The 27,726-nt window shown below is 35.6% G+C and overlaps 3 protein-coding genes across 3 annotated transcripts; 1 reads left to right on the top strand and 2 right to left on the bottom strand.

The window, feature by feature from the left end:
- The first annotated feature begins 1,323 nt into the window (after positions 1-1,323).
- Sau (Golgi phosphoprotein 3 homolog sauron) lies at positions 1,324-5,401 on the top strand. Its single transcript, XM_077405048.1, has 4 exons — positions 1,324-2,313; positions 2,391-2,637; positions 2,704-2,879; positions 3,983-5,401. The coding sequence occupies exons 1-4, from the start codon at positions 2,041-2,043 to the stop codon at positions 4,229-4,231; spliced, it is 945 nt and encodes a 314-aa protein (XP_077261174.1). The 5' UTR covers positions 1,324-2,040; the 3' UTR covers positions 4,232-5,401.
- A 2,376-nt stretch (positions 5,402-7,777) lies between these two features.
- Positions 7,778-10,574, bottom strand: LOC143896887 (damage-control phosphatase ARMT1). The gene is made up of 7 exons (XM_077405021.1): positions 10,462-10,574; positions 10,117-10,217; positions 9,915-10,020; positions 9,439-9,683; positions 9,183-9,365; positions 8,698-9,100; positions 7,778-8,612 (listed from the first exon to the last, which is right to left on the bottom strand). The coding sequence occupies exons 2-7, from the start codon at positions 10,197-10,199 to the stop codon at positions 8,280-8,282; spliced, it is 1,353 nt and encodes a 450-aa protein (XP_077261147.1). The 5' UTR covers positions 10,200-10,217; positions 10,462-10,574; the 3' UTR covers positions 7,778-8,279.
- Positions 10,575-15,862: 5,288 nt separating this feature from the next.
- On the bottom strand, positions 15,863-20,228 carry LOC143897152 (venom acid phosphatase Acph-1-like). The gene is made up of 6 exons (XM_077405523.1): positions 19,747-20,228; positions 19,543-19,653; positions 18,495-18,760; positions 17,805-18,085; positions 17,040-17,245; positions 15,863-16,946 (listed from the first exon to the last, which is right to left on the bottom strand). Exons 1-6 carry the CDS (start codon positions 19,888-19,890, stop codon positions 16,761-16,763), a joined length of 1,194 nt encoding a protein of 397 aa, XP_077261649.1. The 5' UTR covers positions 19,891-20,228; the 3' UTR covers positions 15,863-16,760.
- Positions 20,229-27,726: the final 7,498 nt, after the last annotated feature.

The following is a 27,726-nucleotide window of genomic DNA, read 5'->3' on the forward strand; positions in this document are numbered from 1 at the left end:
GAACAGCTCTCTAGGATTGACATATTTTATTTATTGCTTTTAAACACAAATTATTGCAACAGCAAATTTTCGCACGCATTTACAACGTTTATTGTCTTGATAATCATATTAACTTCTTTCTTAAACATTTGATAAGCACGTTATTTGCACAGAAAAGATAAGACCTTCGCGATACACCTGAACATATATGTTTCGCAGATGGTTTCCAATTGTGAACGCACGTTCGGCGATAATTGTAAAGATAATAGAACGGAACGCGCTGTGTTACATTAAAAGAAAAGCAGGCAGAGGAGACAAATTATAAGTAATGAAATATGAATATATCTCGATCGAATATCGGGAGAATCCGCTGCTTCGTGGCCGGAAATTAAAACCGTAATAATACAGCTCGTTTATCGCGTTGTGTAATGAAATATTCTCAAGTTATAACATATATCGATTGCCGGCGACAAGATCGATATCAGACATATCATATCCTTAGAAGTCTTCTATTGAGAGATTATTGTAACAATCAAACCTAAGCGTCCCGTGCTTAATAAATACGGGAGAATGAATTAAACTTTCAATTAAATACGTATATTTATATTTTCTATAATAATCGTCTTATATGAAATTATATAACGTGCCTGATTGTTAAAGAGACAACCGAAATAATCTGACCGATTTAAATTAATTCAATTAAAGTTTTAATTGAAACCCACGTAGAACGAAATTACAATAAAGTCAAAATATTGGCAAAATGATTTTTAAATCATTTACCATACACATGGTATGTTAAAAATAATAAAATATTATTTAATTTAACTTAAAGTATTGGTTTAAACATTGTGACTTTCTTCACTTTTCCTTATACAATATACTTAATTATTTAACAAATAAGAAAGAGTGAAGTTTTCAATTGAAAATTGTTCACTATCTAAAATTCCTTAATTGTACAAAATTACATGCTTTTTTACTAGATATCGCTGACAATGCCAGCCAAAATACTTGACAAATAAATTTGTCATATAAAAATTAAATAAAAATGATACAAGCAATCGATTATTGCGACATTTAACTAATCCTTGAAATTGGAAGTTTTTAATTTTCCAATTAACACAGCGCGCACAAATGTCTAGATACAGCGCTTTCCAAACACCGGAAATGTGCCACTTCCGGAAAAGCGAAGATCCGATTGGCCGTCTCGCGTTAAGTCTCTAGCGGCGGTCACGTGCCGCGCGCGACAGCCAATGATCATCCGGTGCGATTTCGGAGTCTGGAGTCTGGTAAATAGATCCTCGTCGCGCTCGGTTGGTACGGGAGACGTAACCACTGCATCCTGGCGACACTGCTGACTGCTCCGCTCGCTGATTCGTGATTGTTGCCGCGAGTGCGATATACGTTCGTCCTTTCCGTTCCTCGGTTTCTCTGCCGTCAGCCGTGGGCACACGAGTGGCTGGACCACCGATACGGATTCGATTCGTCCCGTATCTTTCACGCGATCTCGCACGTGTTTTTCAAAGCCTCCCGATGTCTTTCCCGCGGACGTGTCGTTCCTCGTGGTGAATCGGTGATACGTTAAACGCGGCCGACAGAAGGCAGGCTCTCGGAGACGAGCGAGGACGCGCGCATTACTCCGCACGTCGACCCCCGTCGTTCGTCACGTCGCGGTCGTTGCGTCGCGCCGCGCGTCATTCGCCGCTTCAACTCGGTCCACCGCGAGTAATCGCGAGAGCCGGACGAGGTCAACGAGATAGAGAGAGTGAGAGAGAGAGAAAGAAAGAGAGGGGGAGAGAGAGAGAGAGAGGGCCTGGCCATCTTGGATGAGACATGTCGCTTTGGGGTAAACGTCAACGGCACAGTGTTTACCGTGCGACGAACGCCCGCGCTGGCTCCCTCTAATAACGACACCGTCTGAGACGGGCGATCCCCCGCGCTCGATCGACCGTCAGCACCGAGGTGATTCGCGGTGTGGTGGGTGTATCGCACCCCGGGAACACGCGGACGTACTTTCCCCCCCCCCCCCCAAGTGGTGGCCCGTCGTGGTACCTGAGCCGCACGATGAATCGCGGTGACGGGCTGGTGCAGCGACGACGCGTGGTGAACAGCGGCGGCGGTGGCGGCGGCGCCGGCGGCGGTGGCAGCGGCCACGGCCAGGACGGCTCGAACGCGGACCTCGTGCACAACGACAAGCTGTCCGGGCAAAGCCCGGACTCGGACTGCCTGTCCCAGAAGGATCTCAACTGTAATCCCACCACCGACGACGACTCCGACAAGGAGACGCGTCTGACCCTCATGGAGGAAGTCCTGCTGCTCGGTCTCAAGGACAAAGAGGTTTATTTACCATCCTAGAAACTCTCCTTTTCTCTATGAACTCCACTTGGCGTTTGACACTGTCCTCTCTTTCATAGGGATACACGTCCTTCTGGAACGATTGCATAAGTTCCGGATTAAGAGGATGCATCTTGGCGGAACTTGCCTTTCGGGGTAGGGTGGAGCTGGAGAAGGCTGGCATGCGTAAGAAGAGCCTGCTGGCCAGGAAGCTTCTGTTGAAAAACGACGCGCCTACGGGAGACGTATTGTTGGACGAAGCTTTGAAACACTTGAAGGACACAGACCCTCCTGAAACTGTGCAGAATTGGATAGAGTACCTCAGCGGTTAGTTCCTTTATCGCTGTACTCGTGTACGAGATGTTGATCCTAAAATGTCTCGTATGGTTGCAGGAGAAACATGGAATCCCTTGAAATTAAGGTATCAATTGAAAAATGTGAGAGAACGGCTAGCGAAAAATCTTGTCGAGAAAGGTGTCTTAACTACGGAGAAACAAAATTTCTTACTGTTTGATATGACGACTCATCCTCTTACCGACAACCTTGCCAAAAGTCGTCTCGTGAAAAAGGTGAATTATTTATCTTCTACATATTTTTCATTCGCAATACTACTGCAATACTACTTCTTGGTTATCGATACTTAGCATGCCTATGAAATAAATTTGAGAGCTATTGTCAAATTAAAAATGAGAATCCTACAGTATAGATACAGATATATTCAAGAACATATACTGTGCATGGAACAATACATCTCACACTGATAAAAATATTTATGTATATATTTACTGTGATATCACTTGTATTAAGCCTGATCGGATCATAAATATTATTGTTTAAAATAGAAAGTTTGTTAGACCTTCTTACCACATTCTTGCGAAAATAAGCAGTGTTTATGACTCAGAAAGAAAAGATCACCCACTTAACTTGTGATACGACCTATTCTTATACGCTTAAAAAATGCTTCTCAATATCCAGAGATTTATTTCAACAGCATTCTATGTTTAATGTAATGCTATCATCTACGGAAGTAATATCTTATCTTTATGCTTTATACCCTACTTTGATTAGAAGACATGTGGAAAGATACCGTTCATAAATTGAATACATAAATTGAATACATATATATGACACCATTATGTATATATACAATATGATTTTTATATACACATAATGGTGTCATATATATGTATTCAATTTACGAGCTGTTATCTTTCCTCATGCCTCCTAATTATATATATTTATTATCTGTTTTTATAATACATTTATGACTATTGTAATAACATACGTATAAAAATAATAATATATATATATATTTGAGAGAGAAGAAAATTTTTATATAAATAAATTTTATTTTATTACATAAATTTAATTTATTATATAAATTTTAGTTTATGTTAATTGGAAAAGATAAATACTTATATATAAAAGTTTTTAATTTACAAATCTTTGTAATGGTATTAAATATTTCTATATTTTTTATTAATTATGTTAAACAGAAGATATTAAGGTGTTTTTAGAATAAGAGTATAAGAGTATAGAAATGAAAATTGGGGGGGTAATGGGGAAAGACAAAAATATATGTTCTACATTTTGCATGAAAGAATATTGATGTTGAATTGAGTTACATAATATATGAATAGAACAACGGCATATGTTACTTTCTGTTTTCCAGATCCAAGAAGCTGTATTAGGCCGTTGGGTGAATGATGCCGCTCGCATGGATAGACGAACATTGGCATTAGTTATTTTAGCTCATGCAGCTGATGTACTAGAAAATGCATTTGCGCCATTGTCGGACGACGATTACGAAGTAGCGATGCGAAGAGTACGGACATTATTAGACCTCGACTTCGAGGCGGAAGCCGCTAAACGTAACGCGAATCCGGTACTTTGGGCTGTATTTGCTACATTCACCAAGTAACAGTTACTAACTCTTAAATTTCGTGGACGCGGAATAGTTTTATACTATTAAATTCTATTATGTATTATATACAATACTATTATTCTTATACTAATGTGAATAATGAACTTAATGATTTCTTTTAGTCGCGACAATTATGCAAAATAAGAGATACAATCCTTGTTACATGATAAAATTATTCAGACCAAATAATCCATATTCGACTACATAGGAAACTTTTAAGAAATTTTATTCATTTCCGTTATTGTTATTCAATGCATATTTGATATAGCTAAATAATGAATATTTGTATTTAAATATTATGAAGTAATAAGAAGCGTGAATGTATGCCTTGTGCTGGGTAGCACTATTTCGTAGGAAAGAATGATCACATTGTATTAAAGTCTGTACTTTTTTGCTTATCCATTGTGTTTACGAATGTGTATCTGTTCATAAACATAAGACGCAGGACACTATGCGGGGTGCCTCAAAATGGATACTGGGTGTGGTAGTGTTGAAGAAATCTGGATTATATGTTCTTAGCCATAATTTTGTGAAATATACAAGTATGTACATATATTCCTTTAAATCCTAATTTCTAATATAGTATATACATGTGCCTCTTTGTTTATGTCATATAGAATTTCGCGTTACATCCGCGAGTCATTTATATTAAACAGCATTTTTCTAAATATTTTAAGTTTAATTAATCTATACATGCATTTTAAATCTTTCTCCAGAAAAGAATTTTAGATATTTTTAAACCGTTAATTATTTCACTCATGTCAATAATACTGATAGATATGATTTTACACATGGCTGACCTCGTGCGATTTTATGCGAAGTGCCACATTTCTGTTAACTTTTAAAATTTTTGTAAGAAATTCTCTGCACAATTGCTTCTATAGAAATGTTCACTTTTCATACAGACCATTATAATGATGCAATGTCTTCTGATATATATAAACAGATTGTACTGATAGTATTATCATGTGGCAGTAAAGTATTCAGATTTAAAAGGAAAAAGTGATGAGAATTATTTATTATTGATTACCGATATTCTTTGTTATTCAAAATTTCTTAGATAAGTGATAATTTTATTGTAATCTGATAGTTGAATATATAAATTAGTCCATGTATAGTGTTACAAGCTGCTTGTCCTGAGACTATTAAATATAATAACAAAACCAACTTTTGGTAGTTGAAATTTGTTAATGTCCTTTTTGTGCAATAACTGAGATATTTATTGGGCCAAAGGAGCATAGGGCCAAGTTTCCTTATTTTTAAATTAAAAGATTTAATTTTTCAATTTTTTTTTGGTTTAAAAGAATGTGTCTAAAACATTTTTTAAGATTCATAAAAATAAATATGCGAAATACCCTACGCATGAAAGCATTATCTAAATAATTATATCTTTATTTCCAAACAAGAATATATCACTGTAAATTCTTGTAAATAATTATTGTGAAAATAATTTCTCAGATTATTATTTGTCAATAAATTTTAATGATATGATTTACAATGAATATTGGATTCTATTGTTGGATAGAATATATACATGTATATTCTAAGAACAGCATAACATGTATCGAAAAAGACTTATAGTTACTTGTCATAAAATAATTGTAGATAATATAAATTCAAATATTTCTGTTTATTCTCTCATGTACTTTATTAATCGCTGATATATAGATATGCATGTAAAATGTACATATATAGTAAGAACATGAATAGATCATTTGAGAAGTAGGTGCCAATCGGCCATAAGAAAAAGGGTGTGTTTTATAGAAAAATTCTTTCTCACACTTTTATACTTTATTTTCAATTCTTTATTAAAAATAAAGTACGGGAACGAATTGTACTTATTCAGAGTAATATAGTCAAAATCAATTTTTAATTAATTATTTTTCAAGTATTTTGAATTCTTTACGATCTCGACACTTATTTTCCAAATGAACTTTTAGAATGCACATTAGATTGACATGAATAGAAAGTTGGATTACAATAATATGGTGGGATATCAAGTGATTTGCAATCATCATTTTACATATATAATGTTTTATCTATCATCAAATTTTAACTAAGATCCAATTTTTACTATTTGATTCTAATACCTATAATATATAATAATGTTAATTCTTTGTCACTGTCAAGACTTTGTCTTGTTCTTGGATAGTAATGCAGACATATATATCCTTTATAAATTTTTATAATGGATATTAAAAATTGTGGAGAAATCGTCAAATATATTGTTAATCCATTGCTATTTCATCTAAAAGCTTGCTGGACAAGCATATGTCAGCACATGAATCAAGTTTATTCATAATAATAATAATAATAATAATTAAACTATAATGCATTCAAGTAATTTACTTGAATAAGCTGTTTGCTTTAAAATGTATTATAGTTATATAATTGTTGTTATTACTTCATTATTCGTGATTATAATTTATTACAATTATTGTTAATATTATTAGCTTTTACTACAGCCAACAGATATATTTACAACTAGAAAAGTTTTATGAAAAGTTTTTTGTGAAAATACATATATACTATATAAATAGATATAAATAGATTTCTATTATATATTTGGTCTGTGAAACACCATTAATGAGGAAACTCTATTGCCACTTGGTAAAACACCTATCTCTTTCATGATGGTCTGATGTGGAAAATCGAATATACAATGAAATAAGTTCTACTTGAGTATGGAGCAGAGTATACAATGTTTTATATATACATATATAATGATAATAAAATAAATATTTGCCACTAATGCTATGTGCGAGATCTAAATCTCTCTCGAATTCTATCAATTATAAGCGTACATGGCATTATTCGCAGTTGAAGTTTTATAATAAAAAACATATCTTTATATCTGAATATTTGTTACAAAAATTTATGAATCAAAAATTCTACCGAGTTCTTGCAAATGTCTAATTATCAATTTAAAAAATTAGACCTTCTAATCGTTATACGGTTAGAGATGGACGTTAAATCGGGTCATATTTGTTAAAATTATTTTTCTTACATTTTATAATTCAAAACTTATTGCAACGTTGGTGCAACCAGGCCCTAGTGTGATAAATTTATCATACTTAAAGTATATGTATGAAGCGTCAAATTATTTAAATCAAAACGCAGAGAATTTAATTTTATATATTTGAATACTTTATATAAACATAGTATTGTATTCTTACAGGCTTGCTTTATAATTTTATGTGCACATACGTATGTAATATATAATATATATCGCCGATTAAAGTTCAATAAATAAGAAATAATCAACATTTATTACTTCTTATTAAACTTCTTTTTCGACTTGTGTGTAATATGTACAAATAAAAAAGTATGGTTTTATCGTTGATAATAATTGATATAAAATAAGATTAAACACAGTGTTTTAAATTGTATATAACAAGTGATGTATAAGAGCGTATCATAACTTACTGAATAGGCAATCAACAATCGAGTTAAGATAACTTTAAATAATTATATAAAAGCGTATTGTTTAATTATGACGAGGATAAAACACAAAATTTTAACACTAAGCATTTTAGTAAGAGATTATCCTTATTGTGTCTTAATCATTAACCACATAACTCAGTTACAAATCAGCAATATTTGTTTTAATGACTGAATTTGTCATAGGAAAATTTAATTCAAGGTAACTATATATTACCGAGTAGTATCACAGAATAGTTCAGTCTACAAAATATACAGTAATAAAATATATGAAAATTTACAGTATAAAATACTAGAAAATAGTTGTAATTAGATATAGATTTTATTTATGTATATAGAAATATATACACACACACACAGGCCATAACAAATTTTAAATAATTAATGTACAACATGATACCGAATAAATATAGATATGTTTCGAGAAATATAAAGATTCTTTTTATATAAATCAGTTTTACATATATATTTTCGTGCATCTCTGTATATGTACAAATATTGTGCTATGTAAGTTTATATATTTATACAGTGATAAACATAAGCAATTACGATTATCATAATTCAAAAGTACTTTTACTTTTGTCTTGCAAAAAGATCTAATATTTTAAATTTTAAATATAGCTGCTTGAATAAGACCATACTCTCCAGTTGTCAGTTTAGTTTTATCCTTTTCAAAGAATTCAACCATATCATTTGGTAATCCAACACAAATATCGCATTTCATAGTGCGCAAGCTCAAAATATTCGTAGGTTGAAAATTTCCCAGTGCAGCTGCAAAGCTTGTATTATATTCAAAATTCATATCGCCCAGAAGTTTTCTATAATTCAGATCTCCCTTAAATATTACTAATTTAGCGTCGGAAAATTGGGCATATATATCTTTCGCTTTTTCTTTTATTTGCGTAAAGTCATACGGTCCTGTCCAATAGGGCTCTTCCTATTTAATAAAAATAGTTTAAATTAAATTTAACCTAATTTTACGTAATGGTTTAAATGGTTTCAGAAAATGTGAAATTAAATACCTTAACGCACCAAACTTTACGGTCCATTAGATTTTCGAACATCTTACCCAATAATTGTATATTTGGATGATCATTTAGTCCACTCATATAATCTAACGTCCAGAGAAAATCGTGAATAGTTGTATCACTCACATACCATGGATATAGCTTTGCATGAAACGTTATTTTGGTCGTAGGTACGATAGTAATTAAAAAAGCTGCTAAACATAAATCAGTAAAGAGCTCGTATCCTGCATTGTCAAGTACTATATGAATGTCATCGCTTTCTTTCATCTTTTTGTTTACAATATCCCACACCACCTCCCAATCGTTTACTACTACATTCTTTTTTAAAAGATCCACTATCGTGAGTGGATTACCAGTTTTGCTACAAGGGGAGCCTGCAGTTGCAGATAGATCATGCCTGTAAATATAGAAATCATTGCTTATTCATAATGCATTGTATAAAAGATAGATGTATTAGAATTAGATAGAAATAGTACAACCTGTTGCCCCACAAGCTCAATTCCAAAAATTTCAGGAAATCATTCTTCGAGTTCTCCATATTGTATTCCTTATTACATATTATATCTTTTACGTAGGTAATTATTAAGTCCATAGAGTCAAGGGAGTTAATAAAATCATTTTGCTTATGGCACTCAAACGGATCGTAACCGTGTATGGTGTTCCTAGTATCGCAAAACGATATTTTAGTACTTGTTCTATATAAATTTAAGTTTCGTTCAATATATCAAAACTTACATCAAACTAATTTCTTGGGCTAATACACGATACATGTAGGTTTCGCAATATAACCATATTGTATTGAACCATGTAGGTGTTTCGCCTTCTACGGATGTTCTGTACTCAAAATATTTATTCCATTCCTCCGCGTCGTTAGTAACTGCTTTGTTTAGACGCAGTGGCTTTAGGACTTTGTTAGTAACCATTTCATTTTTCAATTGACTTATGAATCCTATGATCTCTTTAATATCTTCTTCGGCATCCTGTAATTTAATAATATATTTTGTGCACTTTTTAAGGTACAACGGCATAGAACACAAATTGATTTTTACGACCGGTATTCATAGTCGGATCTTATTTCAAGACCGTTTAAGTAATATCTTAAGATGCTGATATGGCTCTGTGATTGGTTTTATGACATCTTAAGATTATACTCAAGACAGTCTTAAATATAAGATCTGACTATGAATATCGGCCTACATATGTATAATTACCGCACTATACGTAGCTATAATTTTGCTTCTATTCTGACAGAGCGTATCAACGATTTTCGTTAATATCACTGGCAATCTGTCTTTGATTGTCACATGAGCGTAACTTCTGGAACACAAATAAAAGATACAACTTCTATATCCTCCTATCAAAGGTCAGTGAGCAGATAACGAGCGAACAGGGTTAAGCAATTCAGCAAATTACCGTTTATATATTCCAGACAGTCGGACACCAAAAGGAGTAGCTGTGTCCTGCAAATTCAGGATTCTGGGATCGCTTTGAGCCATTGTAAATGTTGATACAACCTGAACAAAACATAGATATGTATGCAATAAAGTAATAACACAAAATGCTCTCTTAACATGACTCGTTTTTCCTGCATTGTGCTACTTTACTGTAAGTAGAACAAGTAATATTGTAAGAAAGCAAAACAAATAGTACATCTTGAGGAGAAGAGGTTACGCAAATGATGTTAAAGAAGGAATTGTCGGTGAGTTTCGGACGGTCTCTTATCTCATCGCGGTTTATCGTACAGCAAAATATTCTCACCTTATTGCGTTCTTTCCCCGCCGGACGTTCTCGGAGGACTGTCCATGAACGTAAAACGTAAAGTAAACACGACGTTCGCGGAGCAGAGTAGCAGACGACTGGGGGAGTCGCGACGCGCACGCGCGACGACTCGATTCCTCGCCGCGAGAAATCGATCCTTCCCGCGGCGCGAACGGGTTGAAAAACCACCAGGCGCGAGTCAATCTGAGGCGCGCGCGAGCACGGATGATAATCGGCCGTTTGTTCCCCGCCTTCTCCTTTATTTCGTCTGCGGTTAACTGCGCGCGGTTTTGCGGCGGCTTCTTCGCGCTGCCCTCCTCCCCCCTCCACCTATTCCCCCGCGCAACGAAGTTTTCGCCCGAAGAAATTTCATTAAACGCGGAAAGTTTCGCCGCGCTATCGAGCCGAGCGCTCGTCCGACGCCGCCGCGCCACTGTCGCACTTTTGTCCGCTCTGCGGATGGACCCGCGGATGCGGATGGATACCGAGATTTTCGGCCTACCGGCTCCTGTCACTTGTCAGACGGACGCGCGCACTTCCGGCGTGACGGGGAAAATCGGCGAATTTAATTTTATGGATATTTACGAGAGCGTTCATTTTTTTATGGCTGTTCTTTTTCATTCCGCTTCAATTCCTACGTGAATTTAAGACAGTCTGAAAATAAGCTGTTTGAGTTGAATTTTTATCTGCAAAGATTCTGAATAAAAATATAGGTGACTCTAAAGTATGTGGCACCCCTCGCGGATTCTTTCTCCCCGGGAAATTCAATCTCTCAACGACGTACGTTTTTGATATTTGTACTCGACGGATGGCGGGCACATCGGGTACACGATAATTGATTAGCTTCCGCGAAAAAGTTTTCGCTCGCGTTATAGCCGGACGGGGCGCTCTATCACACTTGAATTTACATAATGATCATTGTGAGGGTACATTAGCTTCGGGGTTAATGGCGCAACCCCCTCCCTCTTCGCCTCGTCTGGCGAAAGTTACGGCGCAGATAGTGAGCGCGCGGGAGAAAAGTAAATTCGAATAAGGCGGTCAAATTGTTTCGTTCCCGCTGCGCGCCGCGCGCGCTTTTTGCCGCGGGGGAGCCGAGACGGGAAACTCCGGCGATAATTCAGCTGCAGCTGCACGACGCTTTAATAAACTCGGCGGGGAAGACGTTTCGCAGAAGCAAAACTCGAGGCGCGTCTCGTTTCGACTTTTCTGTCGTATGGAAGAGAAATTGGTGCTGGAGCAGTCGCGACGGTTTTCGCGCAGCCGCCCTTTAATTGATCACGAGAAACGTATCGATACGTTATTCCTTTCTTTCAATAACAATTGTGTTTTCAATTATTAATGATATTACGTCTCCCGTTGATAACTAAAACTCACTGATCAATTCTCTTGCGCTGTGCTCAATAGCAGCAATATGTTTGACGATTAAAAATATCCCAGCGATAAACATTCGATTATTATCTCTCAAGACGTTGATATATTTCAGTACGTAAGTGTATATTAAAACACTGCGATTGCCACTGTTGTTCATATACAAATGGTACCCAATTTCACAAAGAAATCATGTAGGAAACCAAATATAATTTATTTCTTTCATAATTTACTTCCCTTTGTGCCAGAGAAGATCATTATAAGAATTACGAGGTATTATCCCATTTGGATGATAAGGTGCTTTCAAAGTAAAGAGCGTTATTTATACACGAATAATATGTATGATATGTGGCAGTCGATATGTAAAAAAAAAAATTATTCAATTATTAATGACAAAACGCGCCGGTCAATTTTCTGGCGCTGCGCTCGATAGCGAAATTGAAATGCTTGACGATTGAAAATGTCCTAGCGATAAAGATTCGATTATTATCTCCCAAGACGTTGATACATTTTAGTATATAAATGTATTAAAACATTGATCCTCACGTCGTTCATATATAGTACAAATACTACAAATGGTATCCAATTTCACAATCAGGAGCCAAATATAATTTATTTCTTTTATGTCAGAGAAGATCATTTACAAGAATTACGAAGTATCTCAGCGTAGGTGTATAACAGCAGGTCACAATAAAGTCAAAATGATGTCCCAATGACGACAAAATGATGCTTGTTAGGTCATTTTACCGTCATTTCGACGTCATTGTGACTAGCTGTTCTATCCGGGATTATCCCATTTGGATGGGACGTTTTTGAAAGAGTGTCATTTATATACGAACGATACGTATGATGTGGCAGTCGATATGTCAAAAAGAGAAAAAAATTAGAGAAGAATACTTCGTTTTCGAGGATCTTCAGCCCAACATTTTGATGCGTCAGTCACGAGAGAAAAAAAAAGATCAATCTTCTTTTAACCGCTCGATCCATTCTGACCCGAGCGAGTTTTCTTCCTTATGCACATTTTGCACTATAACAAAATCAGAATTTCGAGCCTTTTAAATTGGGACAATTTTTACGCGAGCTTCGCCAAAAATTTTGCAAATAGTCAGACGGGATTCTAGGCTGAAGAATGCGAAACACCAGCGTTCTGTTTTTGTTCACGATTTTCCGACGCGCGGTGTCGAGGGTCTCCGGCATGACCGATCGTTAAACGTCAAGCAAGGGCAAGATAATATCGCCGCCCGTTGCGCTCTACTCTCCTTCGAAATGAAATCTGTGCCGGTGGATTCGCCGGCCTCCGCGCGCCCACCCCATCCCCTCGCTCACGGTCCTCGCTCCGATCCTCCCATCCACGAGGAGATCCTGGGAGCAATGTTGCTAATTACTACATACCACCGAATGCGGCATAACCCGCGACCCATGAATTCCACCGCGCTGTAGCCGATGGTGTACAGTCGCAAGAGTCAGTTTTCATCCGTGTAATTTGTGGAAATTGCGGTTTCCTATGAGCGCGCGAGGCGAACTGATAATGCACTGCCGAACCGTCGGCTCGCGGTGCCACACTTACATTCCCTTAATATTATACGCGCGCACGTGCACGCGCGCTCGCACACACGCGAGATAATCGCCGACTTTTTTATTCCTCCCCCCTCCTCCCCACCGGGATTCACAAATTAGTCGGTAAAATCCGGATTACGTTGCGGAAACGAGAGAGGCTATCACTTTCTTTCGGTGTACCTTGAAGCTTCCACGGTGGTTTGCAAATCGTCGTTATTCACAAACTGAGACACTAGCCGATTTAATTTAATTTAACGATTACCGTGGTGGTCGTAGCTTAACCGAGATCGATGTTTCAGCAAGTAGAAAAAATCGTATCTTCGACTTTCTGGGTATTCTTCGTACCCACGTGGGTGTTCTTTATTTTTTCTTTACGAGACCGCAGTGTCTCCTGTTTCCTGTTCTTTTAATGACAGCTGACACATCATCGTCACGATCTTACGAGCCTCCGCGCGAAATTGATTAACACGGTAGGGCAATACGGGAGAGATTATTACATGTAGGACAAAGTCGTAAATACGAGGACCACATGGCCAGCGCGCTACTTCTTGAAATGAAGGAAACCTGCAACGTAGAACGACGATACGCATGCGAGGGTATCGAGCTGTAAAAAGCGTTAGTCATTTAATTGACGTTAAAGCAATATTAATATTAAACTGCCAAATTTTAACATTATTAAGCTAATTATTTTTAAGTTTTTTCAAGTGTTCAGTGTTGTCACACATAAATCTATTATTCTATTATAATTATATTAAAATTTTAATTAAGAATTAATTCTTTTAATCATTTAATCTGATAATTTTTGTAAGTTTACGTAACTACCTAAATTAATCGATACGTTTGGCAGGAGATATAATAAATAAATATTAACTATATAGTCGCGTGGTTACTATTTATGTAATATAAATGCATAATAACAAAATTAGGACGATTTCGGGTTATATTTGCTCCTTTCTCTCAAACTTTTCTGCTTCTAAAGAGCTTTTCTTTTCGAAATGTGTAATCCCTGCTGGATGACGGTATAAGAATCAGTCGTATGCATTTTTACGATGTTGCAACAATATTTCTTCGTGCCCCGGCAAAAAGTTTTCAACGGACGTTATATTCCACGTCATGCCGAGGGTATATTCCAAAGGGCATAATTTAAAGAAGTTTCTCTTGGGGTTGTCGCGAACCAGCGCGGCAGCCAAACGAAAACCCAGTTTGAATGTAAGAGTATGTAAATGATAGGAGCTGCCAGGAGGAGAGTTCATTATAACCGGCATGGTGCGACCACAAAATTGTTCGCGGAAACTTTTGTGAATGGCAGTTAATTATAATTAATTCCGTATTGTCTACTCGACAGCTCGTGCTAATTCCTTGCCGCCGACGAATCGCACGCGAACGCGAACCGCATCAGGAGTTTCAGTTAGCACCCTCTCTCGCGCAGACAAATTATTACGAATGTTCAATTAAATCGTGCGTTTTCAAACTAACTTCCGTACCCACAGTCTTTTCGGCAAATTTTGCATCTCGGCCATTGTGTCACGCGCGCCCGTCTAGGAACTTAAGGAATGCTCTATATTTCCGCACCTTTTTCCCACGCACATTTCGTCTATATCCCGAAAGCGCAAACTCGTAATTTCGTAATTAAAAACTAATTTTTGTAAGTTAATCCATTATAATTTCATACTTTGACGAATTTGCAATTCGAGGTTTAATTATAAAGAGACTGACAAAATTAACTTTATTGAAAGAGGGTTTGTATTTTCTCGCGGTGCGGCGCGTCATGCAATATGTATCCGATAAAATTACGTGTTTTCCATCGGTTAATAAATTAACGTGATCATAATCACGACGTTTCGGCATAAATGCAATTTAACGGCCGTGTAATAGAAATTGAACAGTGATTAATTCAATCGTGGTGTTATATACATCGTTAAAAGTACAATGCAAGTTCGGTTCGATGCAAGTGCCCCGATGCTCTGTATCCGCAATTAAAACGATTTCGCGAGTTTAATTCCGCAGAATTAGAAGTGCGGAACTGGTTCTTCCTTCTCTCATCCGGGCAACTCTCGGAAATTTCAAGAGTTTATCCCGACGGAGCGTGGGTGGGATTACAGGAGAAAAAGGGGTAACAGAAAAGAACGGCCCGGCACGAAAGAAAAGGGGAAAAAGGGGAAAGATGAACTTTGTCTTTAGAATAGCTGAGACCACCCTATTCTTTTCCGGCGACAAGTTTCGGCAATGATTTTCAAAATTGAAGGAACACGGCGGCTAATTCGGTATACGACAAACTACGTTGTTTGGCATTGTTTCTACTTCTCTAGTAAAAATTCTCTAAACTCTTAATACGATTTTTCTTTATAGAAGCAGTTTTCTCAACTTGTAAATAGAAAAAGAGATATATCGGTCGATCGATACATTTTTATTTTCAAAATTTAGATTCACAACAATCATGTTGAATACAACAGGTAAAATAATATAAATATATCGGTAAGCACGTACGTAAAGAATATATTTTAAATCTTATATTTTATATTACACGGTGTATCTCGTATAATGATATCTATTATAATTATATACGTATGCATATAAAAGTAATATATCTATTCTAGTAACAATTTTCCTCGCATTATAAGAGATCGACTCTTTATACAAAATCAAATTAAAATAATGTTCGTCGGCGGCCGTAAGTGCTGGGCAATAACGTAGAAGAGCAAATTAAACTTCAGCGTTGATATCTGCTTACGCGACGGCCGAAAAGATTTAGCCTTAATGGAAGTTGGGGAGTATATCGTGGAACGGAAATGTGCGGTGTATAGGCCCAACGAATCGCCGCGGCGCGGTGCGCGCGGTGGTGTGTGCGAAATAATAGGGTAATTGTTATGCTACGGCACGGTAGGCGGAGGATCTGAGCTCCGTGTCTTCGATAAGACACGGCTCTGAGCATACTGAACGAACTTAACTTTCCGCGATCGTATGGGCATCTAGTTTTCGACGGTACGATACCGGATATAATGAGGAAAATGTATAATAAAACCGTCGTGCCACGCCGATTTTATTAAGTTAAATAGGAGACGATATTCGTCGTCGTGACGCTTTACACATTGTAAAATTCAAGACATTTTAAAACGTGACATTACAAAAACACGTTTTTGCTTTATCGATTACTTATTTGTTATGTCAATTCACATAAAATTGAGCTGTCAATGATAATTTATGTATATGTTAAAATAGAATTCCTCATTTTCCATTCAACATAATGTAATCTCGGTTGATTTTGATTCTATTTATAATAAGCGAATAGTATGTACTTTGTAAATGAAAAATCAATGTGGATAGTCAGTTTTGTGAGTTATAAAAGCTTTGAAGCTCCAGTCAAAGATGTCCCGTTAAATTTCAAACAGAGCAAACGCTTTAGAAGTTCTGTTTATTTTCGCATTCGCTGGACGACATGTATGTTCAAATGCTTTAGTGGACGCCGTTAATTCGACAAACTTATTGTACGGACATAATATTTTGCAACCGGGAATGCTAATTTCTAGTATTTCCGCTGGAATACCTAAGTAATGTAACACCTGCAAAAAGCGAGCATCATCTGTCAGTTATTTATTAATCAAGTGATGTTATTTATGTCGTCACGTATTGACAAATGGAAATGACACACTTACTTTGACAAAATACATCCCGGCTTTTTCATGTAATTCTACGATAACGCTGCTCGTATATGCCGGTAAACGACGTTCGGATATATTTAGAGCGTGTAATATTCCAGCCACATTTAAGTCATGTGCGGAGAAAAGATTAATCTTTCGATCGCCCAGAGTTCCGTTGATCACTTTATTCATATCGTCAATTAGTCTCCTTAATAACACACCTGCAAAAAATTATATGTATATCTTATAATAAATATATAAAAGCACCGTTTATAAACGATAAATAATATATTAAATATAAATGATTCGCTCTTTATATACAACTGAGAAACCAATTATTTTCTAGTAATTGGGATAATTCACTTCAATTCTTGATAGTCAGAGTTATTTGTGTTAGACTTAAATGGCTCGCTTTGCTATTATTGATAATGACGAAATTGTTACGTGTGCTCTTAATATATTGCAGTAGAAATAAAATTTTAACTCTATTAATTTTGAATTCTAAGAACTTTTAATTCTCCTCTAGTCATGTTATTCCAAAAAACATAATGAAAAAAGAGTAAGGAATAACAAATGTTATTATCTAAAACGTATAATATTTATGCACGTCACTAATCTGGGATTGAAAATAAATAAAAAGTAAATTAATCTCTATAGTCTAATTTTAAGCCTTGGCCTTTTGATTTAGGCTTCTTTTTCCGACTTTTCAATCTGAGATTATTTCTTAATATAATTAGATAACTTATAAACAATATACATCTATATTTGATTTAAACGTGCCTCCATTGAGATTATTTAACTGGTCGTAACTAAGTAGGTCTAAGAATAAGAGAGCCGCATCAAAAAGTTTGCCATCCGGAAATATGTCTTGCGTCCACTCAGGCAAATGCAATTCCATTAATGATTGCGCATATAAAGTACTGTACAAGAGAACGAGGCCGGTGAGATCAGTGATGTTTCGTCCTGTATAATTTGACGCTATCTCCATCAAATTATTAAACTCTCCTATTTTCTTTTTCACTTCTGGACTTTGTACCAGATTCTTGTGAGCTTCGATGTATCTATTGGAAAAAGATATACACACAAGAAGAAATTTTAAATATTATTGTCGAGAATTAACTTAAACAAGAAATATATCATCTACAATAATTACAATAATTTGTAGCATATTTATAGACGATACAATTTACATTACATATTCTCAAAATACAGTGCATCTTTTATAACCGAAGCAGGAAAGCATTGAAATAATATAAAAATATATGCAAAAAAATATTTTTATACAATAGATTAATTGTATTAATTATTTAATTGCTTCACGCTCACAAAGAAAAAAAATAATTGACGACTTATTCGCGTCGTAAAATATTCTTGTGAATGCGAATGCGAATGCAACCGAATCATTATTGTGGTGTGGATTCGATCACGTGACTAATAACTATTCGTGAAAAGAAGAGGCTTATTGCTTACGTAGGACACCCAATTGGAACCAGTAAATCATCCTCATACTGTGGGATATATATCAAATCCATCGGTTGCCAAGGAAGCTCTGAGTTCCACTTTTGAATGTCAACAGGCGGGTAAAGCGCCGCGAGAACTAACTGTAGGGTCATCTTGGATCGAGTCAGCCACGTGCTACGTGCGTAGACATTCGGTGGATAATACACATCCCCGAGAAAACTGTTGTATCTGTCTCTCAGCATCAGCCCTAACTTGTACGCTCTTTTCTTGCCGGCCTTGAACGTCGTTAATAAAGATATAGAAGTGGAAGAGGGAACTGCGACCGCATTAATATTTCTTACGAGAAGAGATAGCGCAAACTTGAAAATAACGGGGCAATGTATTCCACGCGAAAACGAAGAAATGAGAAAAATGTCAATCTTCCCGTTGTCGCGGGCGCACTTACTCGCGCACTTATACCCGTGCATTCGCTATGACACACTATACGAAAAGCTTTACGAAGAGCTGAAGGCGCAATGTGCATGCATTAATATTAATTTATATATACAGAATATTTCACTTCTCGCGCATTATATTTCGAACGAGGGATTTTTTTCTTAGCGACTATGTCGAGATATATTTACAATTTTCGTGTTGCAAGTAATTGAAAGAATGTATTTTTGCCAAACTGAACTTTAAATAAATAACAAAATTAGTTTTTTGTAATTTCAAAGGGAGTCCGAATAGAATTCTAATTTGGGACTCAATTGAAAAACATACGATGTTGAAAATTATAAAGTTACAGAAAATTCTAATTATCTCTTGATACTCTTTTGCTATGCAAAAATTAATTCCGAATTGATAAGAAATCTATCGTTAAAAAATCTGTGAAAAATGAGATAAGCTAGACAGATAAGCTAGATAGTAATTTTTAAAGATTTCTTCTGCAAATATGCATGATGCATCGCGTCTTAAGACGGTCTTAAGATGGTCTTAATGATAAAGGGATTAACAAAACAATGTAATATGTCTATATGCTGTATTATACCATGTAAATCTTACGTTACACGTGTCTTACATTAGTTAACTGCCCGTCGCCATCCGGATAGAAATTGTTACTTTTATATGGGTCATTTGGATAAGATTCTCGACTCGTCCTGTCTACTGTGCGATCGCCGTGTCTAAACACCTAAAAATTCCAAATTCCAATTGTGTTAGTTTTACATACACTCAAAAAAATATATTTTTTGTAAAGTATACTGTGATATTTTCACATCATTACCGCGCTGACTAATCGTAACTCCAAATCATTTTCTGCGTCAATATCTTTCGACTCGGTGGGAGCCGGGGTCGAGATCCCTGACGTCGTTAATGAACAGAAATAAAATATTAGGACGATGTCTACGAGACGTTGAAATTTTCCCATCTTCTCGACTGAACGGCGTAAATCAAACTCAGATATTCCGTGGCGACGAATCTATAAGTAAAATTGTTCTTGGCACTTACATTACACTTCCGATAATCTTAGCATAGATTGCTGAAGTAATGATATCGCGTTGGACGTTGGCTTTCAACTGGCGCTTACCAACGTGGATTTTGAAATATATAAACATTATATGGCAAATGGTTCACCTTCCATCAACCTATGTTTTTGCGCGAATGTCGATTTGTACGCGCTAAAAGTTTTTGTCAAAAAATTCCAAGCATCTAATCTTTATTGCTGATTAGCTTTTAGATTTTCATTAAATTTTTCAAAAGATGGAGAGGGAATTCTTTTAGTAATTACATGAGTATAATTGCTTAAAAACTAATGTCCAATAATATTACTAATAATATTATTAATAAATGTATCTCTAAAACTGTATGCGAGCCGCGGATTAAGTCAAAATTCATGCAAAATTCTCATCTCAGAACATCAGAGAGTTGTTCTCTAATGTAATTACAAAATTTTAATTATAATATAAAAGTTAAAAATTATAGTGCAACTTATATATAATTTCTAATGTCCGTAAGAAGCGCGTGTAACTTTTTTTAACGTAAACTCTTTAATGCTGATTTTTTATTAGAATTCCTGTTGAGTTATTTTTGTAGAATTACTGTTTTGTCACACACAATCTGTATTAATTAATGTAATGTGTGCAATAATCCTCGTTGATGAACTTGTAACGAGGCAGTCTTTCTGTTTAGCATTAACACATCTAAAGCGAGATATTATTAGAACGAGGTATGAGATATCGCATTCTAATGTTATTGTGAGAGATTACAAATATCTTGAACGTATTAAGAAAATGCTTTGTTTACCAGAAGTGCATTATCTAACTATTGTACAACTATAAATGTGATGCTACACAGACACTACGTAGATCATGTGCAAACAGATTTGTCCATGATAATAAAATAAACTTAATCTAAGTACACAGTCGTCATGCCAGATTTCTCGAGACAATATCCCACAATAGCGTCGATGATGAAATTGTTATTGTCGCGAGAAAACCCGTATTAAGATAAAGAGATTTCCCTTGATTTTGAGTTTAAGCATTCAATTTGTTCTGAGAAAAGGGTTATTCGTGGATTAGATTTATCCAGTGAAAACGGAACAATTATTTGCAAAACTTGATGGTTTCTCTAGATTAAATAATGCACGAATTTTACCTGTAACTCGACTTGGATCATCCTCACAAATGTTTCAAAGAAAAGAATATTTTAATTGTAATTTTTTGTGTAAAGTGCCTTTGGAGAGTATATTCAATTCAGATTTAACACACGAATTCTTACAATAGAAAATTAGATTCACGTTATTAGTAGCGACAACTTGAAAGCGACAATTTACAATTGAGGTCACACTACCGGCAGCGACGACGTAATAGTCCTTCGTAGTAGTCCGACAACTTTTTAAGCGCATAATGTTCGAAAGAGTAAAAAGAATCAAACTTAAATTCAATGAATTTAAAATATATCACCTCTCATTAGAAGAACTTATCGTGTAAGGAGTTTAAAAGCGAATGAGGAAAAGTATAAAGTAGTTTCGGACCGCACAGTGGCTAACTTTCCTTCGAAGTTTAATACTGATGAACTATACGCGAATGCTCGAATAAGAATATGAATACCGAATAAATGGATGAACACGTACCTGCAATAAGATTTAAAAAAATGTAAAAAGTAATAATAATACGCGGCAAAACTGCAAAAAAAGTAAAATCGTTGTCTTTTTTATATAGAGATAGACAAAAGCTTTTTAGCTAGTAATAGTCTTGACTATTCCATTTCTGCACTATATTTTGAGAACGTTTTAGCGTCTAGTGAAAGTAAATTTATATATATTTCTTATCCGATTCTACTATTAATTTATCATAGGAAAATCAATGTGCTCCATATTTATCCGACAACTTTAAGAGTTAAAATATCTTAATCTTTTTTATTTTACTTGTTATTTATTAATTAATCTTAATTTTTATAAAAAACGAAAATTTAAGTATTATTAGATAGAGTACTGTTAGCATAATTATCCTTGTTATCTCTTTGATTTAATTAATTATCGTTATATCTTTATATAATAATCTTATTGCGTTATTTTTTAATAACACGCAGATATTTTTAAATTAATTACAATTTATTAAAAAATAATATAACAAGAATGAAATATACATAAGGTATTCACAAAACATTATCGCTATTACATAGAATAATATTTTATTTATATTTTGTATACTTACTTGCAATATTAAATTTTCAATTTTTTAATATTCAGAATCTCTATAATAATTTATTCTTTATAAAGATGTCTGTTCTATTACAATTTTAATATTAACGACAAAGAATCGAAAGAAAAGTTGAATTTTCTTTAGCGATACGACTACTTGGTTGCAACGAATTGACTGTCGCACTTTTACAATACGATGAGTTTCTTAAGACTCTGCAGACGTTCGACTGACTTGAGTAGCTAAAAAGCTGAGAGATAAAGACAAGAAACAAGAAATGTGACGATAAAAAAATAGTTAACCGCACTCACACATAAAAAATTTAAAAGTATCCTTCTCTTCGAAATGAAATACAAAAGTGGAAACGAAAGATTTTGCTGTCGCAGAGACATCATATTAACGGCTACGTTTACACTCTGAGTTTAGGCGGCCTATACCTCAAATTCGACCTAAATTATTTAGGCCGCCTGCTATAAACACTTGATAGGCGATCAGATCTGGTTTCAGGTCAGGCCGCGTATTTTAGTGACCCGACCTGAAATAGGCCGTTATCATTTGCGATGTAAACACGCGATCACGCGCGGCGCATCCCAAAAGCTTTATTTGCTTATTCGGATTTGCTGCAATTCAGGGCGATCCCAAATACGATCCCGTCAATTGTTAGGTCTCTTTCGGTGTAAACGAACGATTACTAGACCTACTTCGGATCACAATATAGGTCAGGCCGCGATCAAGTCGTTGGGTGTAAACGTAGCCAATGCTCTATTGTATACTCAATGTAAAAACAATCAAACATCATTATTAATCAATTATATCATATATTATAGTAACCCTTGTTTCATTGAAAAATCTTGTTGAATAAATTTATATTCGCAGAAATCCGAATTTGCTACTAACAGGTAAACCTCGCGCAACGTCGTTGACGTCGAAGACGTTGATTTTTCTCAAACTTTTTACCAGTTATTTTCCATGTCAAAGTATAAAAAATGTGTTATTTTTTTATACTTTGACATTATTTTTAGCTTAAATTAATTTTTTTTATTTTTTTTCAATTTTTTTTAATTTTGTAAGGCACTCTTGTAAGGCAAATCTAATTTGCCGCTAAAACGAATTAAATAAAGCCATCCATGACACACACACACACACACACACACATACAGAATCTTGCGAAATTATTTTCAGCAAATAAAATAAAAATTCTTAACAAAACTGTCAGTGTAAAAACTATGTAGATATTTGCTACATAGGGTACAATATGCTGTGAAAGAAATTAGCGGAATTAGCTTTTTTTTGTTAAATACATCAAACGAGACGATTAAGTTATTTAAACATCTTTAAGCGTCTTTTCAGCCTTTACCTCAAAATTCTGAAGAAAATCGAAGAGAGATTAGGACTGGTGAGATCGAGAATGATGAGAATTACAACCGTGAGTTCTCACACTTTCCATGTAACAAGATAGACGATTTCTTTGACGACCTGTGCTATCAGTTGACTATATATATCGTATCTACATTAGTATATATCGCACGGATCTACGTTTTCCAACTTCCACGCACTTTTCTTCGCCTCCCCCGCATACAATCCTCCTTCGCCTCAAACCGTTTTATCTCTGATAAATTCCGTCTTAATCGTGTTCCCAAGAATTCGTATTTTCTTGTAATTATAATAGAATTCTCAAGAATTTCCTACTCTATCATCCGCGACATTCTAGCCACTACGTCACAGATGACTTATTTTCAATTATTTTTGATATTCTTAATTTTTTTATTAAAAAAAAAGAATCGACTACGAAGTGGAATTTTGCTTAAAATCTTTCCTATTTAAATGTATTAATGCGATTTAAAAGTACATGTATTTGCTTGTATGCGTGCACATCTTTTACAACAAACGAATTAGATTTCTGGAATAGAATCCAATTATTAAATGACTTAAACGATTGAAAGATCTTTATTTCGATATAAGCCGTATTTTAGTAATTTGATAAATATTACGTTTACACGTAATATATGTTTTGCCGCCGAGATGAGTTCTTATTTATATTGTACTTCACTCTTTTGAACAAGCTCGAAGTTTCACGTGCAAGCATTGTATTGGATTATAACATTTATAACATAATCGTTGTACAATGTTTTCAATTTCCAGGAAAGATAAATGTTGCAAATAATTTCTATGTCGATGTAGTAAATCTTATCGTCGAGATTATCTGTAGGGTAGACCGGGGCACGTTGTCACGAATTTGATGGGGCACGTTGCGAATCTTCGGATGACGATAACCAGTAAAAATATTTTATGTTTAATTACCAATATGATTATTTTAAAAAATGTGTATCAATAAGTTGCGCATTCGAGTGGAATTCTTGTATTTAGATTAAGACGACAACTTCGTGCTTTTTGTACTTTTTTGAAATAAAATAAATGTTTCTGCGAAGGATTTTACTTTTTTACATTGCAGCGCACTATAATATATTGATATTTACGTTGAATACAGTTTGGATAACATTTTGCATGTAATTACATTTGATGTGACAACGTGCCCCGGTCACGGGGGACGTTGTCACAAGCGACCTGTCGTTATTTATTGTTATGTAACAACTGTAGAGTAACAATCACACAAAATTCGATAATGTCCAATTAAAGCTGAGGATTCACTCGAAATTTTGGCATATCACAGTACTCTCAAATATTGAATGTAAAAAATACAAAAAATATTGAAAAAAATGTGTAACAACGTGCCCCGGTCTACCCTACGATCATAAATCGTGATCGCATGATGGATGTGTATGACATTATTTGAGATCAAGAATGCGGGAATTTTTACATTATTTTAAAATTTCGAGGTGTGTTATTATTCACGCGGCCTCCTTCAATCGCGTATAAGATCGCTCGAATTTTTTTTGCGCGCGTTAAATTAACACGCGTACATGGGATATAACGTTTTGCGATCTATCTCTCTCCGAGATATCCGAGTGAAATAATGCCGTAATAGAGCAGATCTTTAAAAATTCACCGAGTTTGATTACAGTATCACCTCTCTTTGCCGGCATACATGGACCCGATTCTATATGCGGGCATCTTCCCAAGTAAGTATTTTCTCATTTTCTCACTTCTCGTGGACGGAAAATCTGCGTCACGTATACAAATAGTGGCTATTTCGGCATCATATAGCTCTGTAATTTTCATTCCGACTCGCGAGAATATGCCGGTTTTCACCCTCTATGAAGATCCAGCGCAACGTCAAGTCGGAGGAAATTTAAAAAAGCGCCGGCTTATCAACTCTTTTACGCTCGTTGTACGCTATTATATATGGTACATTACTTCAATTAACGTTACAGTCTCTGCATGCAGGCTTTTCATTATTTCCTCCGTTTTCATTTTACATCTGGAAATTATAATCTGAATATCGTAATTTGATACTTTTGTTGTTAAAAGAGAGAAATATATCATTTTTATCTCTCATTAATTCTATTTAACGTAAGATACGTTCTAAAACAATTTTTCTCGAAAAGAGATTCATCGGGTGACCGAAAGGATTAAAGATTAAATACGAGAAAAATACGGAGACAAGTAACATTTTCACATAGATTGATTTCTCGTTGTACATACGAGATAATCTCATCTGCTTATTACAATCTTCAATAATTTTTTAAAGGTCAGAATTGTTATTTAGTAAAAATATCGAAGAGTTAATATTAAATATTTCGCGATTATAATATTTCACAAATCATCAAGTTACGCTTGAGTTCGAAAGCAAGAAATGGAAGAATTTTTTCGTACATTTTTATTACTATGAATTCCTAGCAGAATTCAATTCGCGAAAGAAATGATTTTTTTTCAACGGCCGTTGGAAGACACTGCCGTTTTCACGGTCAAAAAGCGCATCGATTCCGCAGATATTATTGTTGTTAACTAAAGAGTAATACATCATGAGAGAGAGAGAGAGAGAGAGAGAGAGAGAGAGAGAGAGAGAGAGAGAGAGCACATCACGCTCAACGTGACGCGACGCGACGCGATGCGACACGACGCGAGGTGCCGCGCCGCGCCGGGGCACAGGGATATAGGTATGGCGACAGGGATCGAAGGTAAGTAATTAAAATGGAATCCGACCGCATCGTAACCGCCCGCGGAGGCAGGGGGCGGAGGTCGAGGGGGGTGACTACGACGTGCGTAGAACATCCCCGGTCGAATGGGGGGACTGCGATTACAATTCCAGAATGCTGCCGAACAGGTCGAAAACCGGTTATATCCGCTCGCACGCGGGTCAACTGCCAGCACGAGAGCTAGCCCCGTTTACTTCTCCGCTTCTCTATCCGTTTGCTGGCGCCCCACCTTACTCCAATATCCGTACCTACCCCCTTTCCGCGACTTCACCCTGTCCAGATCTTCCCCCCCCTCTCTCTCTCTCTCTCTCTCTCTCTCTCTTATTCACCCCCGTCGTCGGCTACGGCAATGGAATTCGAATTGTAATTTCTAACCGCGCGACTACGCACGAGCCATTACCTTGCCGTTCGAAATTCGTAAACGGATTGCGGATTCCCGGACTTCCACGCGGCTCGCACTAAGAATCCATCCCATCGGGGCTTCCGTGCCGAATATGCATGATACGTGCCGCCCGAGAACCGGGGCTTTTCGTTCGGGCAATCGCTCGCCTTGTGTCATATTTCGAGTTGTATCGATGCGGCATTTCGTATTTGCGTCATTGCCCCCGTCGAGATGCTTCCCGGCGAATTCATCGCCGTGCTCAAATCGTTCTCAGGTCGTGAATACATCCCCCACTGATGTGACGTAGCTATTTGCCAATCATCACACTAATGGCACCCATATTATTTAATACCGTTCGTTGTATTTTCACTGCTATATCAGAGTTAGTATCAGAGCTACGAGCCATTTGATCGGCACTTTAATAATTATATCAAGAATACTCACTAAAATAACAAAAAAATCGTTATATCAATTGTGATATTAAAAAAAAAAAGAAATTCTCTTATGATATTAATAATTTTATATTCGCGTCATACACAACGGATAAATCTTGAGATACATGTTAGGTAAATATTTATATTTATGATATTCTCTTTAGACAATCTATAACTTGCAACAAATACAAGAAATATGTAAGAAATCAGAGTACACAATACATTATCTGTTTATTATTTTCTACAGTTGCTTTGAAGAAAATTAATAATTGTTCTTAAAATAATTTATATCATAATTTTACACGAATAAGTGTGACATTTTGATTTTTGTTTTAAACATTTTTTGAACGGCAATTATTCCTATATGTTAAAAAATTGTAAGTCCTTTATATAATTGTGAATAATGAAATATGTATGTAGGTATATACATATATTGCTTTCCTTTGATTTGTAAACGATGTATTAATATTATTAGACAATAAGAAAACATATTTCATTAAATTAGTATTTCTATTAGAATTTTATTAAAGATCTGATATTAAACACTATAATAGGTATTAAGATAGAATACGAGTTATTTTCGTCATCTTCTGATATTTAAGACTATATCCCCCTAGATAAGGCCATTCTTGTTCACTCAGCGGTGATTGC

This window comes from Temnothorax americanus, unplaced genomic scaffold, assembly GCF_048541705.1.
Source record: "Temnothorax americanus isolate GAGA-0224 unplaced genomic scaffold, ASM4854170v1 Scaffold2, whole genome shotgun sequence".
Lineage (NCBI taxonomy): Eukaryota > Metazoa > Arthropoda > Insecta > Hymenoptera > Formicidae > Temnothorax > Temnothorax americanus.

Coding starts and splice junctions, on each gene's coding strand:
- Sau (XM_077405048.1), top strand. CDS start 2,041: ATGAATCGCGGTGACGGGCTGGTGCAGCGACGACGCGTGGTGAACAGC. Junction 2,314..2,390: donor TCGGTCTCAAGGACAAAGAG/GTTTATTTACCA, acceptor TCTCTTTCATAG/GGATACACGTCCTTCTGGAA. Junction 2,638..2,703: donor TTGGATAGAGTACCTCAGCG/GTTAGTTCCTTT, acceptor GTATGGTTGCAG/GAGAAACATGGAATCCCTTG.
- LOC143896887 (XM_077405021.1), bottom strand. CDS start 10,199: ATGGCTCAAAGCGATCCCAGAATCCTGAATTTGCAGGACACAGCTACT. Junction 10,021..10,116: donor CTGTCTGGAATATATAAACG/GTAATTTGCTGA, acceptor TTTGTGTTCCAG/AAGTTACGCTCATGTGACAA. Junction 9,684..9,914: donor TTATAGCTACGTATAGTGCG/GTAATTATACAT, acceptor ATTAAATTACAG/GATGCCGAAGAAGATATTAA.
- LOC143897152 (XM_077405523.1), bottom strand. CDS start 19,890: ATGGGAAAATTTCAACGTCTCGTAGACATCGTCCTAATATTTTATTTC. Junction 18,761..19,542: donor GCGACGGGCAGTTAACTAAT/GTAAGACACGTG, acceptor ACGACGTTCAAG/GCCGGCAAGAAAAGAGCGTA. Junction 16,947..17,039: donor CCGGGATGTATTTTGTCAAA/GTAAGTGTGTCA, acceptor CGCTTTTTGCAG/GTGTTACATTACTTAGGTAT.